The sequence below is a fragment of the Diadema setosum genome, chromosome 18 (genome assembly GCF_964275005.1).
Source record: "Diadema setosum chromosome 18, eeDiaSeto1, whole genome shotgun sequence".
Classification (NCBI taxonomy): Eukaryota; Metazoa; Echinodermata; class Echinoidea; order Diadematoida; family Diadematidae; genus Diadema; species Diadema setosum.
Window position 1 is genome coordinate 24,695,631 of NC_092702.1, and position 18,115 is coordinate 24,713,745.

General features: G+C 37.7%; 2 protein-coding genes across 2 annotated transcripts in view; one reads left to right on the forward strand and one right to left on the reverse strand.

The window, feature by feature from the left end:
* Positions 1–165: 165 nt before the first annotated feature.
* LOC140241541 (mediator of RNA polymerase II transcription subunit 28-like) lies at positions 166–9,801 on the forward strand. The gene is made up of 4 exons (XM_072321275.1): positions 166–305; positions 1,239–1,305; positions 6,930–7,042; positions 7,361–9,801. The coding sequence occupies exons 1-4, from the start codon at positions 237–239 to the stop codon at positions 7,751–7,753; spliced, it is 642 nt and encodes a 213-aa protein (XP_072177376.1). The 5' UTR covers positions 166–236; the 3' UTR covers positions 7,754–9,801.
* A 4,572-nt stretch (positions 9,802–14,373) lies between these two features.
* LOC140241344 (cytosol aminopeptidase-like) overlaps positions 14,374–18,115 on the reverse strand; it is a 28,737-nt gene continuing 24,995 nt past the window's right edge. The window contains exon 13 of the mRNA XM_072321077.1: positions 14,374–17,695. Coding sequence (XP_072177178.1) covers positions 17,643–17,695 — 53 coding nt within the window. The 3' untranslated portion in view covers positions 14,374–17,642. The remainder of the gene's footprint in view (positions 17,696–18,115) is intronic.

Genomic DNA, 18,115 nt, shown 5'->3' on the forward strand with positions numbered 1-18,115 from the left:
GTAATAGATAACAGTCAGCTTTTAATAGCGGCTATAAACCTCACTCTGTTCTTTGCATTTTACGGGAACTGGGCACATCATGGATGCATGCGCTGTGCATATCGACCTCAGTGTTCAATCAATGCACTACAACTAGGGTAGTACAACCTCTAACGATTGAGTAAATCTACTAGTGGTTTAGTACTGTTTTCTGCTCATTTGCCAGGTATCTGTATCTGCCTCCCTTGGCTTCAGAAATGGCTTCACATAGTGGATCTAGTGGTGGTGATAGGCACTTGGTTGATGAACTCGAGTCGGCTTTTAAGGTCAGCACTCTTCTAGCAGTTTCAATGCATGTTTCTTTAGAATCCAAACGACATCATCTGACAGATTGTCTGATGATCTGTCAAAGTCTTGACATGCAACATTTATTGCAACCATCTAACAGTTTATCAAATTAAAACTTAGTAAAGATAGGTTGTCATTTTCAAATACAGAATAATGATATTGAGCTTGTGCTCTTCAGGTTCATGTACCTCTGCTATTTGTTTTCCCATGCCGTGTTTTTTGCTTTCTTTTTCATAATCTTGCCTTGTTTCGACGTTTCGTCAGTGGTTCTTTTCTTTTTTAGATATCTAACCTTAGAGGCTAGAGTCTAGATACTTTTGCATATAGGCCTATACTGATAATTTACTCATATTCACATGTATTCTGTTTTCTATGTGTTAAGTTGGAAGTAAAGATCGAATTGAATGGAACTGAATTATTAATTTTGACTTATGATGCTTATTGTGATCGATCATAATCAACTCGTACAATATTTATTATGGATTACTCATACTCAAGGTGTTCTAATTAATCTTCCTCAAACCAAATTAATGCGAACTGTAGTATCTCTGTCAACCCAGTCTTTTTTAACCTCTTGACCCTTGTGTGTGAAGGAGATAATGATACATTAGTATATCTTTGCAAAAGGTATTCAATTGTTAAATGTAAATTTACTGTCTGTATTTCCTATTGGTGAGTGTCTCAACATGTCATATACCAGGTAGGGCCTACTTAAAAATCAATAATTTATCTAATATATCAAAAGTGTTGTGTAAAGGTAGATTCCACCAATAGAATACATCATTGTAGGAAATAATGCACTGATCAGGTGTGGTTGATTGTGGCATTGGTTTGTTTGCATCAAAGCTGACAGATTTCAGAGTACCGGTATTATAATAACTTCTTTCTTTATGTTTTTCTTTTATATACAGGCTTGCCTCTCATCACTTGTGGCTCCCGAAGCTGTTCATGTTCATGATCACATAGAATTGAGGGCAAGTAAGTCATCAGTAGTATGTGACATGGCAGATGCCTCGGAAGGAATCAATGACCAATCAATGTTAACTTTTACAAGTCATTTTTGTCAGTGCTTTTGTTTTGGGCAGCAGCATCGAGCTGCAGAGATAATTTGAAATACGCAATATAAGTCGGTTGGATAGTTGTTTGCATCAAAGGTGTCTATGGGTGTGTTCGGTTTTTTTTTCTTGTGAACCTGAAGAAGTTTGTCTTTATATTTGTTGAATATATATTTTGCATTTCACGTCTTGTCATGAAGATACCATGTGCATGAGTTTGCAAGGCTATTGTGTGACAACTGTTCATGAAAGATCTTCACATGCATTGAATGTGAAGATCTTTAGTGATACAATTTAATGGTCTCTATGTAGTAAACTCTTTCACAGATTGCTGAGCAAAAACAAACAAACAAACAAACAACAACAACAAAACATTAGATATTGTTTGATTTCTGGATTTCTGCAGTAGGGTGTCCACAAAAGCAAAATGTCTTATTTTCTATACCGTAGTACTTTTGTATCTGTTCATCAAAGTTTAAAATAATAGTGGAGCGGCATAGCTTGAAAAATTAGAGGAATTGTGCATTTTATGATAAAAGCACCAAATTTCGCACACATGTTGACAATGACATCTGAAATAAATTCAGATATTGGGCCATCGTAAATAGCGCCCTCAGCGGTCATGGTAGCCATTTTTCGAAATGGCCGCCATAAATGCCATTTTTCGTACAAATTTACAAATTTCAGAAGGAAAAATCAATAAGATTTTGCAAACGAGTGGGAAATAACATTTAAAATAGATTTAAACATTGGGCCACAGCAAATTGCGCCCTCAACGGCCATGGCAGCCATTTTCAAAATGGCCGCCATAAATGCCATTTTTCGCAAAAAATAAAAAATTTCAGAAGGGAAAATCAGTAAGATTTTTGCAAACGAGTGGGAAATAACATTCAAAACAAGTTCAGATATTGGGCCATCGTAAATAGCGCCCTCAACGGCCATAGCAGCCATTTTTTTCAAAATGGCCGCCATAAATGCCTTTTTTCGTAAAAATTTACAAATTTCAGAAGGGAAAATCAATAAGATTTTGTAAACGCGTCGGAAATAGCATTCAAAATAAATTCAGATATTGGGCCATCGCGAATTGCGCCCTCAACGGCCATGACAGGGATTTTTAAAATGGCCGCCATAAATGCCAGTTTTCGAAAAATTTTACAAATTTCAGAAGGGAAAATCAATAAGATTTTGCAAACGTGTCGGAAATAGCATTCAAAATAAATTCAGATATTGGGCCATTGCAAATTGCGCCCCCAACGGTCATGACAGCCATTTTTCTCAAAATGGCCGCCATAAATGCCAGTTTTCGTAACATTTCACAAATTTCAAGTGCCATGAATGCAATTTTGCCAATGGTCGCCATAAATGCAATTTTTTGCAAAAAATTAAAAATTTCAGAAGGGAAAATCAACAAGATTTTGCGAAACGAGTGGAAAAAAAATCAAAATAAATTTAGATGTTGGGCCATCACAAATTGCGCCCTCAACGCCAATGGCGGCCATGTTTAAAATTGGCTGCCATAAATACCTCCTTTTTCTCTGAATTCACTATTTCCACAAGGAAAAGTCAATAAGATCTTGCACTCATTTTAAAAATTTCGTTTGAAATATATCTTGCGCCTATGTATTACATTATTGTAAATAGCGCCCTCAATGGCCATTGCAGCCATTTTTCAAAATGGCCACCATGGATTCCATTATTTTCTATTTCCTGATTTCACAAAAGGAAAAGTCAATAAGATTTTGCACCCAATATGAAAACTATGTTTGAAATAAATACTTGTATTAGACTATTATAATAAATATTTGTATCAGATTGTTATGATACTGCCCTCAATGGCCATTGCCGCCATATTCCAAAATGGCTGCCATTGTCATAATCATTTTGTTTTAAAAAATGGTAATTTCAGAAAGAAAAGACAACAAATGTGTACATAAATTGAAAATCATGTTTAAATTCAAACTTATTATTTAGGTTGCATTAACTCTAGAAATTGTTCCTTCGCAAATTTTCAAGAAGAAAAAAAATTGCTAATAATGGTAATTGCAGCCATTTTCCAAAATGGCTGTCATAGATGTCATTTTTCTTTTATGAAGATGTCTTAATGCCGGAAGAAGACAATAAACATTTTTTGCGCAAGTTGAAAATTACATACAAAGAAGTTTAAACATTGAGCCATCATAAGCTGTGTTCTCAATGGCTATTTCAGCTATTTGTCAAAATGGCCACAATACACTCTTCTTTTTCTTTTTTCTTTTTTGAAAATTTTTTAACTTCAGAAGGAGAAGACAGTAGAATACTCACAGGGACATTATGTAATCTGAAATATGGTGTTAAAGAAATCATTTGAGGAACAACTAAAATAAACAAGGCAAATGCTTAGCGATTATATCTCACCAATGATGAATGCATATTTTAGGTAGCAAACATGAAAAATTTCCGAAAAAGAGTAATATGAATATCCAGGGATAATGGCGCCATGTATTATCTTTGACAGTAACACCATATCATTGGATATATGGGACTATGTGACGTGTATCTATTCTAAAATTTAACTTCCTAAATATTCTTAAGACGGATACAAAAAAGTGGCCTTTCATTTTACGAAAAAAGTTAACTTGCTTTATGCTATGCTTCCATAAAAACACATACATGTGATATCCATACTGTTAGCCGTCACACGCGAAATACTGCAATAGACCTTAGAACTAAACTGAAAAAATGAATTTAGAACTAACCCATCAATGAAACCTTTTTTTAAATTTAAATTTCTCTGAACACCAGATTGCATTAGATATAATGGCTGTTTAGCAGTATTCTATTGCTTTCTCCTTCTGGAATAAGCAAATAAAAAAAAAAGGAGTGTGTGGAAGCCATTTTGACAAAGAGCTGCCATAGCCGTTGGGGACGATGTTTAAATGGCGGCTCAATATCTTCACTTCAAATTCAAATTCAAACTTGAATTCATTTGAATGTCTTTTGTCAATTTACACAAGAAATAGTATTGTCTTCTTCTGGCATTATCGTATTTTCAAGAAATAAATAGCATCTACATGTATAGCGGCCATTTGGAAAATGGCTACCATGGTCGTTGATGGTGCCATTTGTAATGGCCTCATATATTATTTTCTTTTGAATATGATTTTCAACATATGTACAAATTTCATTGATTTTTTCTCTGAAATTAGCAAATCTTTCCAAAAAAAAAAAGAAAAAAAGAAGCAGACATCCATGGCGGTCAGCATGGCCCTTGAGGGCGCCTTCTAAGAAGACCTTATACTTAAATTTATTTTTGAGCATAATTTTCAACTTGTTTGCAAAGTCTTATTGACTTTTCCTTCTGACATCAGCAAATTTTTGCACAAAAAAAAAAGTGTGGGGGGGGGGGGCATCCATGGCAGCTGTTTTGAAACTTGGCTGCCATGGCTGTTGAGGGTGCACTTTTGGATGGCCTATTATTAAATTCAGTTTGAATGTAATTTTCCACCTTTGTGGAAATTCTGATTGATGCCTGCGACACTTTACGGAAAAAAAAAGACATTCATGGTGGCCATTTTGAAAAATGGCTGGAATGGCCATTGAGGGGGCAATTTGCAATGGCTCAATAAGTTTACTTTTGAATGTAATTTCCCACTTGTTTGCAAAATCTCGTTGGCTTTCCCTTCTGATTTTAGTAAATCTTTTCGAAAATATACCACTAATGGCGGCCATTTTGAAAAATGGCTGTCATGATAGTTGAGGGCGCAATTTCCGATGGCCCAGTATCGAGATTTATTTCAAATGTGATTTCCCATTCATAACCAAAATTTCATTGACTTTTCGTTTTGAAATTAGCTTTTTTTTAAATGAAAAAGTAGCATTTATGGTGCCCATTTAAAAAAAAAAATGGCTGCCATATCCAGTGAGGGCGCAATTTTCAATTGCCTTGCCCAATATCTGGATTTATTTTGGATGTAATTTCCTACTTGTTTGCACAAAAGAGAAAAAAAATGGCTTTCCCTTCTGAAATTCTCATTTTTTAACAAAAAAATGGCATTTATGGCGGCCATTTTGTAAAAAATTGCTACCATGGCCGTTGAGGGCGCAATTTCCGATGGCCCAGAGCGGGTTGATAGATAGAGTTGCGACACCGGAAGTTCGCGCTGATTGGTCAATCCCTCAAAATAGTTCCCCCTGGTCGTATGATGTCGATAAGACCTTAGAAAACCGCGTACCCTATTATGACGCAAACAATGCATTCATTGTTATTTTGCTCCGTGGCTCGCGCAAAGTAGAGTTACGCGCTCCGCGCATGGGTTTTGCGCGAGAGTGCAAAATAGCTTCCCCTCGTCGTCATAACAACAATAAAGACCAACAACCCGGGATTTTGAATTACAACAACAATTGTAAAGGAGTGGGACTACATGATATTTCCGTCCTTACATTTTGACGTTCGCCCATCAACATCATCCAGGAGCGTTAAAACCACTTTGAAAATATTTCATCCTTACTGGTTGTTTGCAACCGTTTCCTTGACTTCGACAGGCAAGTATTCCTTTCTCTACGTCATTAAGTTTACATCATTTCCGTAAAAACACGACATTTTCTCAACAAGTCACACTCCCGTCGCAAGCAACAATGGTATCTCACACTGCCGCTGGGTCCGGGTACTGCGCGCCTATGTGAAAACCCTGTAGAAATAATTCGTCGACATCGATGACCACGGGGAACTATTTGACGTGACCTTTGTACCCCAGTGTCGCAACTCTATCTATCAACCCGCTCTGCGATGGCCAAATATCTAGATTTATTTTGAATGTAATTAACATTTATGGGCAAAATCTCATTAACTTTTCCCTTCTGAAATTTGCAAAATCATCGAAGAAGTGGCACATTAGACAACCACTTTATGTCATGGACGTTGAGGGCGCAGTTAACGATGGCCAAATATTTAAATTTATTTTTGAATGTAACTTCCCACTTGTTTCCAAAATCTTACTGGCTTTCCCTTCTGAAGTTAGCAAATATTTTGGAAAAAAATGACATTTATGGCGGCCATTTTGAAAAATGGCTGCCATGGGCGTTGAGGGCGCTATTTCCGATGGCTCGATATCTAGATTTATTTTGAATGTAATTTCCCATTTGTAACCAAAATCTTATTTACTTTTCTCTCCTAGAATTAGCAAATTTTACGAAAACATGGCATTTATGGCAGCCATTTTGAAAAATGGCTGCCATGGACGTAGAGGGCGCTATTTACGATGGCCCAATATCTAAATTTAATCTGAACGTGATTGTCAACCTGTGTACGAAATTTGGTGCTTTTATCACAAAATGCACAATTGTTCGGCTATGCCGCTCCACTATAATGATTAAATCAGTATGAAAATCTTGCCTGTGGATCTAATATATTCTTATATATTTTGCATGATGCTTCTTCAGAATAGTTTGAACATGATAATGATATCACCTGACTGTCTGGTTCTGTCTTCTTCATGCAGGCTTCTAAACATCTGATCATAAGAATGACATCTGTATGAATTATTAATTTGTGGTTTCATTGCATCATAGGTGTTGACCAGTCTATTCAACGTTTTCTTGAGCTTGCCAAAGAAACAGAGAACTTCTTCCTGCAGCGACAGATGCTGATGGCCATAACAAAGCCAGAAAATGTGATCAAGGAGGTATGTGATCGTGAGGGCAAAACAATTACCATTTAAACTCTGTGACAATTTTTTCAACCTGTTATTTTCCCCCTGAATGTGCGTAAAATGTCAGTAAGTGCCCCACAGATGAAAATCTTTATTCTTTATTGTTGAAAAGTAAATGCACTGTCATAGCCAAATGGAGCCATCAATTTTCCACGAGCTTTTCGTTGTAGACCTCCTCAGTACATTAAATTGAGATTTCACTACCTTACATCCCAGTGTTATGTATATAAAGGATGTGCTGTCCTGTATTTCATCTTTGTTTTGTTTTGTCTTGTTTTGTTTTTGTGTCAGGAGATTGACGAGCTAAAAGCAGAGCTGTCCAGGAAGAATGCCCTCCTCCAGAAACAGCTGACCAAGGTCAACAACTGGCTGACCATCCTCCAGTCTCTGGAGTGCGGCAGCACGCCACAGCCGCAACATCCACAGCAACTCCACCACGCCCAGATGCAGCAGCAACAGCTGGCGCGTGGTACCATGGCGATGACGATGGGTCCGCCTTCCGGCATGCCTCAATCTCAGCAGGGCACCAGCGCTGACTACCAGGGACAACATCACGGGGCCGCTGGTGTCAGTGGAGGGGAGACCGCAGCCAATATGATGGGGACCACACCCCTGTCGGGACCTCTTGCCCACTTGGAGCAGGCAACATCCAGTATTGGAGGCAGTGGGTTTGATAGAAGATGAGATTTGTTTAACTGTTCCCCATAACAAACTCAAGCACATGCCTCATTTGGAATGAATATGGATCGCTACTTCTTGGTCAGCACTACATGCCTGGTTGGTACCACTTGCTCTCTAAAGCTAGTCATCTGGGTTGGACCATGTGGATTTGATGTCAAATCACCAAACACCACATTTGCACCTTTCTCTGCTGTACATGCGCAAGTTGTGACTCTCTCACATGGGACCTCTGTGTAATGTCTTATTTGACGGACACAGTGTTTTGCCTCTTACCAGAGCGAATGACATGATAACACACAGTATTGCAGATGCAAATCCACAAGGGTATCCAATGCGAACTGTTTATAGTGACTTGGGGCTGAAATTTTAGATCATTTCATCTCCATGGTATATAGAGGAGTTATCTTAATTTTAGCCAACAGCCAAAGCTTGCAGATTCCTCAATATCTCTATTGTGAAAAGGAATTTATGAGAGCATTTTGGTTGCAAATATCCAGCAGTGGACACAGTGTTGACCTGGAGTCTGGCAAGTGTCATATTAGGTTTTCTGACTAGATGAAAACAAAGCAGTATTGGTTCATGTACAGTTGCTGTGTTATTCATCTCTGTTTCTGAGGAAGGTACGGTAATACCAGCATACCAAAGACTTGCATAGATTCCAGAAGAGGCAGAAACTTTGATTTACAGTCAACCTTGCCCAAGATGAATCCAAAAAGATTGGAGAAAAATTTGACTTCAATGAATTTCACCTTACACAGAATAAATATGTGTTTACATCCATCAGGGTAGAATTTTTCAGCTTCACCAATTCTGGACCTGTGCAAGGTCAATGTAGGCAAAATTTACTGTATTCCAAGATTGCATCAATGCCCTTTACAGTGTATATGTTGTCTGTGCTGTTAAAGGAAAATGCAGTGTGTATGTTGTCTGTGCTGTTAAAGGGAAACCATTGAAATGAAATGGTAACAAACTGAATTTGTCACAAGAAAATCTGTCCCCATACAAAGTTTGGCAGACATGACTGATTTATGACAATAGGGAACAAGTTACATAACCTTTTGTCTCGCAAAGAAATCATAGAAAGGTGTACAACGTTCCGCTTGCTACTGCTTAGCTTCATCAGGTACAATGATTGTGTGCATGCAAGTTAAGCGTGTATGCGGATGTGGTAGTGGGCACGCCGTTTCTAAGTACAGTACCACATCTGCATATATGCTATAACCTGCGTGCACGCACCACTGTGTCTCATTGTACCTGACGAAACTCAGCAGTAGCGAGCGAAACATTGTACGCCTTACTACAATTTCTTTGCGAGACAAAAGATTAACTTGTTTCCTATCGTCATAGAACTCACCAGAATGGTCAACATCATCATATGATGTAGTTTGCAATGTACTAGGTAATAGTAGGTTGTCTGAAATACCTCCATTTATTTTGCTACACGTACTTCAGAATTTAAAGTAGGAAACATCCTAAATACACATGTTTATTCTGTCCAGTGACAGAAAAAATAAAGTCTGTTTTATTCTTTGTGTTACTAACATAAAGTGTGAACACAGTCCACTCGAGTGAAAATGATTTTGGAATGTAGAAGTCTGTCTACATGTACTCTATTAAAGCATGCGTAGATGGGCATTACCTTGTTAACTTCTCAGGGGTGAATAAAAAAGAAGTGGACAACTCTTATTCAACAGATTACGTTGATGTTAAAGTCATCAATGACCATTTCTGGCAAACTCCTCTTTCTTTTTTTTTCAACGGCACATATTTCTTGAGATGACAATCATGAATCTGTGAAGCTGAAAATACTTTGTATGTATGACAATGTAAATATCATTTCATAAAATATGATGTAATAAATGTGCATAATCAACTCTTCTGGGCCTTCGACAGTCTGTTAGTTTTGTAATGTAGAGAATGCAAAAGAGTGAAGACAATACTAAGAAACATCACATTGTATTTTCAATCCAGTCTTTAATAACTTTATTGCATTTTGAAAAAATGAAAATGTGACCTCACCTCAGTATCTATTACCACTTGCATCGTATTGCAAGAAATGAAATCCTGAACAGAACACTGCATTTGTAGTTTCCGTGTGTGAACAAAATCTGCCAGTTATATTTGCGGAGGAAATGTATTCCTTTCACTCCTTCCTATTTTCATTTATATGTTGAAGGTCAGAGGTATTGGACAAACAAATTAAAGAATTACACAGTGTGGGAGACAACTCCAGAATAATATGAGAACATATCTTGTCAATTTGATTTGAAGGTAGGATGAACTGATAAAAATACACATGTTAGCACACACAATGTTTGCTATTGGATGGTAAGTGGTCGGAGAGATACAAGGGTGCACTTTTTCATGATGGTTAATTATCCAACATGTGGGCAAACAATGACTCAGTGTGGAGGGCAGCTAACACCATTGTACCTTCAAAGACCCTTTACTGAAGTCTGACATCGCAAAGAACAAAATGAATTGTTCTGACCAGTAAATGACAGACAAAATCAGATTGGAGATTAGCTTACAGCTTCCAGAACCTCCAGAAAGAGTGAGCCTTTATCACTTTGCTTCTTTCCTTCTGCCAAGGAGTTCATGTTTTCAAGATCGCAATCTTGCAATCTTGATTGCAATCACAAACACAATTTAGCTTCGAGTTCCATTTTCAAACTGTGAGCAAGCATGTAGACCCAATGTCTGTTTGGGAGATATTTAGTTTCTCTTGTAAGTGCAATGTACAAACAGTTTCTCATAAAGAAGAGATACAGCTAATTGTTTTAACGAGGCAATCACATGAAGCCCTATCACTTTCAATATCATTCTGTAAAGGTGAACTATACTTCAGGTGGGATCACATACTGCAATGGTAGAAATTTACCCCGCAGTGAAAATAACTTTGATTATACAGCAGCAGACCAGAGACACGGCGGGTCACGAAATACAATGACCATTTGACCATTGATGAATCATATCTGCAATCACAAACAGGCTTGATCACAAAGGTGTGTGAGATACCTGCCTGTACTGTAGCATCATCACTTGTGTAGAAATATTTTTGTGTCCAGTCAAAAAAAGACATTACGCTTCTTGATTCTGTTTGATATAACTACTTCAATCTAAAGAGCATATGCTTCAAAGTCCCTAATAATCCACAGCTAAATCATGATGAAACTACAATCCTGGGGCCGTATTCTGAGGGCTTATTAAGTGTATGATTAGCACTTAATTACCGAATTGGTATTCTGAGAGCTTGATTAAGTAGGGGGTCTATTAACTACCATGACAACAAGCGTTTTGGCGGGAAAGTCTTACGCGCTTGCGCGTATTGACGCACGTGCACTTCTAAGAGGACTTAATCACAGAGTTAATTACAAATCGGTATTCTGAGCGTGTGATTAAGTATGAAAGTTAATGGAAAACTTAATGATACCAAAGAGTGTCATTAACTACTCCGATATCACGCATTACAGCGTTTTTTCTCGGCCAAAACGATGCTTACCGTCTTCGGTAACTGAGGAGCGGTTGAGTCTTGTTGTCATGGTATCCATAGAATTCAGAGAAAAAAAGAAATATAGGCGATCTTCAAGGAATTTTGCCATTTTATGTGAGCTCTTCGCGTGCGTAGGTGAAGGGTTGTAATCAAAGACCGGACTGTGCGCACTGAGCTCTTGTGTTGTAATTACAGGAGGTGTGTGGAGGAGCGCGCATTGAGGGCATATTTGCGCGCGTGATCATCATTTTGGCTTCTAACAACGCGTCTGATTGGATGGAATAACAATTAGATGGGAGGAGCCTAAGATAATCATAGGGGACTTAATCATACCTTAATTATGTCCTCAGAATACCGATTTTGCCCATGATTAAGGGCCTATTAACTTCTCGACTTAATTACGAAGTTAATTACATACTTAATTACGGCCTCAGAATACCACCCCTGGTAGTTGTACTTTCTACATTTTGGGTATAAAACAAATGAATACTTCTGCTACCGATGGGACATGACGGGAGTGATCGACGATTCTTTGGTTGACAAATAAAAAAGAAGTCACATTAGCTGACTGCATGATATCTTTCTTCATACTAATATTTGTCCAATTATGGAAAAAAAAATAATCACTGCTCTGTCACCAATTTTGCTGCATTGCATAATGCCAATCCCTTACATTTGTAATACTGAAACACAAACAACAGCTCACACCTATTTACATTTCATTCCATAAACTGGGATCATCTTCAAGTACAACCCCCTAAATGACATTTCCCACCAAACAAGTTAATAATTTTATTTTACAATGCACTCCCATTATAATGAACATGGTTACAATTCTTGTTACAACAAAGTTAAAATTTGAATCCAAAAATTATCATCTATATATCTGTATGTACTGACTGTACTGTTTGGCTGAAACGAAGTTTTTTATATAAAACTGCCGGTCCCGAAGATGTCATTATAACGGGAGTGCACTGTAGCAAGTTGACAGCTAAACCTGGTTCAGTTGTTTGTGAAAGCACATCCAGTTTTGAGGGACTTGAATTCTCTGGAGTCCTCAAAAATTCTGAAAGGAGATTTTCTCTTTAAAACAAAAGAGAGGGAAAAAAGAAACAAAGCAAAACATCGAATTGAGGCAAGTAAATTTCTCACTTTTCTATCCTCTTCCATCAAAAATCTTTGAGAATGAAGCTCGTATGCTAGTCACTGAACACATAATTCTCATTTTTCTGATTGCCAAAATGCTTTACTTCAGAGGAAATCTGCCCCCAAAAGAACTAAACTTTAAAGAAAAAAAGAGAAAAATATTCCCTACAAAACAATACAAAAATGACAAAAATCAGATGAAAAATAAAGAAGATGCGACATTTTGAAATTTCACAACTTTTCGGAAAACATTTCTTGACCAGTCCTCATTAATATTCAAATGAGCAAGTTGATGATGTCATGCCCTCATAATTTCTTATCTCATTTCATATGCAGAAATGACAAAAAACTCGTATTCCCTGTACAGAAATGAAAAAAAAAACAAAAAACTCATATTTCAGCTGTATAAATATAAAACTTTCCTTAAAGTCACCCAAAATAAAAAGAACAAATGTTAACTTTGGTATATCTTGGTATGAGAACATGTATTTATTTGTATTACCTAAAAATATCTTTTTTTAGGTAATGTCATATCTTCCTTATTTCTTGTTCAATTTTTGTCATTTTTGTATCGTTCTATGGGGAATACGTTTCTCTTTCTTTCAAAATCTTTCTTTCAAAAATATATTTATTTTTGGGGGTGGATTTCCTCTTTAATTATATCTCACTTTGCAACCAAGCACTACTAAAGATGCAAGGGAGCAAACTGAAGTGTTGAATGCAAAAATGCACAGCATGATAACAAATATGCAAGGATAAAACAAATACCGGTATGCATCTATATTCAACCGCTGATTGGATTGTCCAACACCTACTTTGGTGTCAAAGTTGAATACTATATCTTGCTGTACATGTGATGCAAAAGAGGTCCATTTTGCCGCACTTCAGCTACATGTAGTTTGAAAGTAACGCAACTTTCAATTCTATACCAAATGAATAGATTGTAGAGTACAAAAGTGTGATGCCGTAGCCATTCATCGCCATGGAAGCTGGTTCTAAACAACCTCGCTCTTACTGTTGCTAACCATGCTTGCACCTGGCTCCAACCCAAGCTACAACAAAAGACTGTGACATCATCACTTCAGTACTCTATACCGAGTGCATTGCTCAAGAGTTAATGTGGAAGGTGGGAGAAATCAACATAAATTTCTTTTGAGCAGAAGTCCTGTACAGTGGAAATGTAGACCATGCTTGTAATGCATTGGTAACAAGATGAAAAGTGCATACATTCACTTCCATGAATGTCATGAACAATGAATCACAACCTTGCCGACAATGAATCAAGCTGTACTTGCTATGTTACAGACTTCATTCTAATATATGCAGTATATCATATATCGGTGGAAAATATAACAGCATATACTATAAAAGGGGCATTAGATCAGTTTGAGATGATACATGCACACAGAGTAGAGCAGTTTCTTAAAGGTAGGGAATCCCATTTGCATGCCTTAAATGAAGAGTTGTATAAACACAGTGGTATGTTGAAGAGAGTATCATTTTAGAAACTCCCATAAAGTATTGAAAGTGGAAGGTAACATTTAGTACATTTTTATTGACCGTTAGATTTTGAATTGAATTTTTTCGGGGCTCATCGTAAATTCCAGTACATTAATAGGCTACCTTTGCAGACCCATGCACTGCATGTGTGTCCATCATGTATATTTTGTGAATAAAGTTCATCAAAACTTACAAACATTTCTATATACATTCTTGCCACACACTCTATATGTTATTACATCAGCTCTTATACTTTTCGATTTGTGTTTATAGATAAAAAATACAGAAGACTGCAACAAAAAGGCTTAAGTGTGGCTGACACACAGAACTACTGAGTAGTTGAGTTTTGTGCATTATTCAAATTGTAGAGTAACTGTTGACTTCCAAATTTCTAAGCAGTGGCCTAAACAAGTCCACTGAGGTTCATATTTAATGTTTTGCTGCAGTTGAGGAGTTCTGTAAAAGGTATCCCCTACCTTTAAGCCTTCCATTTTCCAGTGAATATCAAATTTGTTGGTGAAGAATTCATAGAGATATTGAAGAAGTTGAACTTGCAGAAAATTTGAAGAAGAATAGAGTTCAGAAAGGCAGTCATCCTTCAGTTAAACTGAAATCAATCACACACTATTAAATCTATGTGTGCTGGTGAACAATGATTAAAAGGATGGCATGGTTTTGGTTGAAATGGTGGATTCAGATTTTAACTTTTTCAGATTTTTTGGCAAAAATCAACCATGACAAATGGAAGACAGTCACTACAAAATGCATACATGATTGTTGTTGTTTTTTCCCAACTCGAAGGTATACTTGAGCTATCATTGGATAAGGATGGTGTCAGAAATTTGAATTCTTTGATGAATTAGTTTATATCTCAAAACAGACATGTCACAGGTAGTTCCAACACAAACTAAACTCATTCAATGGGGTGTTTGAAAAAAAAAAAGGGTCTTAAACTGCACCAAAGTAATGGTCAGTGGGTACATATCTGACAGTACACTGCAACTACTACTATCTAGGGCCTTGCAATTATAATACATGTTAACTGATTGAATAGATCCATACTCATTATGACTTAGTGGCTAGCCACATGCTAGACAACCTTAATAAAATCATAATACATTACTTGAATAATACTGGGCTGAATGCCATTTTTCTGTTTATTACCCCTCCATGTGCAGCACACACACATATAAATACACATGCAAATAGTAGATAACCTTTTATTCTTTCCTTCCCTGATTTTTACAGACATATTCCTAGTTTTTCAGCTGGAATTTTATTCACAACTTGTCTTTACAGCTTGAAAATTTCACGCATAAAGGAGATGCAATCCTCTGTCTGTCAAATAAATGAATATAACATCAGCTTTGATTATGACTAAACCCCAGACCCAGTACTCTGACAAATGACTGGTGCTGGCCAAAGCTTAGTACTGGTCAGTTGTGTTTGACCACAACAGACATCCACACTTGACCATCAAATAACAAGTTTCTGAATGTGTTCTACTTCATGTACATATGTTCTCAGTAGACAGTTTTTCCTTCCCTTTCACCCACTGCCCTTACTTCTACTCACATAAGTCATACCCTTTCCTTGATTGACACAGTGGGTCACAAGTTTTCGAGGATGCCAAGAATAGCCTCTGTTTCACAGGTGCATGTATTACGTGAAACCTGAATACTTAATGCAAATATCCTGAAGGTCTAGACACTGGCTGTGGCAGTTACAGATAATATACACAAAATGATTTCTTAGAGTACTGTCATTATCTTTCATGTTTAGTTATCCAATATTGCACCTCCACCCAGGAGGTTATGTTTTTACTGTCTCTTAGCAATGTAACTCAAATAATTAAGAACTAACTCAAAAATCAAGAACGGATTTGAATGAAATTACCAAGATAAGTCCAATGTAGTGAAAGGAACAGGTGATTAGTTTGCATAGGTGATCTAGATAATGATGCAGACTTTGTTTTTTTAAGGATGCATGCACGGCTCTCCGGCCTAGTGACCCTGTAGCCACAGCAATGGTATACGCTCCTCGGTGCTTTCTATCATTTTCTGTCAATACCCAAACTGGCGTGATGCAGTAGCTTACAGCAGAAACTGGCACTAGGATTTGTAGGATGGCGACAAGGCACAGACCACGCCCCTTCGTGCCAGGAAGACAGAACCAGATGAAAGAACGTTCACAACAGATGAGTCTAAATCTGATGACTTGCAACGGAGGTACCCGGAGTAATACTGCATATTTTGGCAAGTTACACAACAGTCACTCAAGACAAATGATAACATATACAGTATATGCCATATATTTTGCGAGACTAAATTTTTGCAAATCGGGAATTCCAGACAATTTTGCGAGCGGTTAAATTTGCGATTGTGGAGTCCTGTACTGAACAGAGAAATGTACATGCGTACGTCACATCCACATCGGGATCAGAGTCAATATTTTCGCGTGTCTTTAATTTCGTGAACAGCACCCGACTCGCGAAATTCGCGAAAATAAAAACCTCGTGAAATATTTGGCGTATACAGTATAACGTCGCTGGGGTGACAAGACCTTGTATCTCAAATTTTGGTGAAAATGACTCTTTTGCATTAGTGGTCAAATAATCGGTTAAGTGTTGTCCTGTCCAAATCCCAGCTGTCTTACCCCAAAAATGAAGCCTCCACGGCATGTCAAAGGAACGGCTATCCCATTCAGTATAGTGCTTTGGCCGCCATGTTTTTTGGCTCTCCTGAACATTTGACATTTTTGAGATACGAGGTCTTGTCGCCCCAGCGACGATAAGTAAATGCACATACATATGAGAAATGGATAGATTCTGATGTCATGTGTGTGCCTTGTTGTTGTTGATGATTTTTTTTGGGGGGGTAGGGTGTGGGGTTAAACTATTGAAAGGTACTTAGAGAGCTAAAATAATCATATGCTGACAATTATTTGAACAGACTTGGCTGTATATTAGCACTGTGGTGCTATCTCAAACTTGTCCTTGATTGCGAAGTACCACAAAGAACCATCAATTCGGAGAAATTGAAATGTGCAAGAGAGTCCCAACTCCTACCACCATTCCGACTTAAATTAGTCTTACAATCTCATTTGTGACTATACACAGGTTAGGTCATGATTCAAAAAAGCATTCTGAGGTGGCAGTGTGATTTATGTGTGATGCAGAAGCCTGAATCTCACACAGGCGCATCAATTCTAATGAAGATGCCACTGTGAATAAATAAGCTCCTTTTTGGGTTCTAATCGAGCAAGCTACGAGCCCCGCTGGGTGATTAAGTACAAAGCGTAACCAAATAATCACACCATCTATTCAGAAGAGGAGGAAAATACACTTAACTCTCTGAGGGCCATCAATTCCAGAATGCTATACACATCATGTATATAAAAGACTGTCCTTGGCAATAAGTGAGTTAAATCAAACATTACAATGTGCAAAGTGTTATCCGTCTGTATTCCCAACAGCAAGTTACCACTTCGAATGAGTGAGCCCAACAAAATGCCTCAAATTTGCAGAGTTCCATCTGAAACAGTGAACTAAGAATGCCTGCAAATATTTTCACAAATATTTGGAAATTATGGGTCAATGGTGAACTAAAACACTTGCTGAGTCACAAGTTTCTGACAGAGCATCTGAGCCTCACACTATCAATGTTTTTAGCCTGGTGGACTTGATTAGCACCTCACTGCTTCCTGGAGTACGTCACAGTCATGCTGGAAGGAGACTTCTTGTGTCAGCTCTCCCTACATCGGCTTAAATCTGGACACAAATTCCACGAGGGTCCTAACTGGGCGACCTGTGGATGAGGAAAAATACACACAAGGGCCTGAATTCTCAAAGCTGGAATAACTATTCCGCGGAATAGTTATTCCGGGGAATAAGTTATTCCACCTTTGAGAATAGATTCCGGGGAATAATCGCGTCATTTTACGTCACGAGGGCCTGATTTGCATAAGAGGCGTAATAAATTGGCGGAATAAGCGGTGTAATAAAGCTATTCCACCTTTGAGAATTCGGGCCAAGATCAACAGACTTGAGGCAATGCCAAAGACTTCCAAGTATCACAACACAGATTTATCTCTGCTTTGCTCACATCACAGATTGAAAACCTTGGCCTAACTCCAAACTACTGTCTGTCTGCATTTATCTCTTGAACTGCTCTCAGCCTTTTTTTCCTAGTCTCTCCTCAAATCTATCCATCCAGCCCCATAGGAAA

Excerpts from the sequence above, each read along its gene's own strand:
- LOC140241541 (XM_072321275.1), top strand. The coding sequence starts at position 237 with ATGGCTTCACATAGTGGATCTAGTGGTGGTGATAGGCACTTGGTTGAT. Across the intron at positions 1,306-6,929 it reads TCACATAGAATTGAGGGCAA|GTGTTGACCAGTCTATTCAA; the intron begins GTAAGTCATCAG and ends ATTGCATCATAG. Across the intron at positions 7,043-7,360 it reads CAGAAAATGTGATCAAGGAG|GAGATTGACGAGCTAAAAGC; the intron begins GTATGTGATCGT and ends TTTTTGTGTCAG.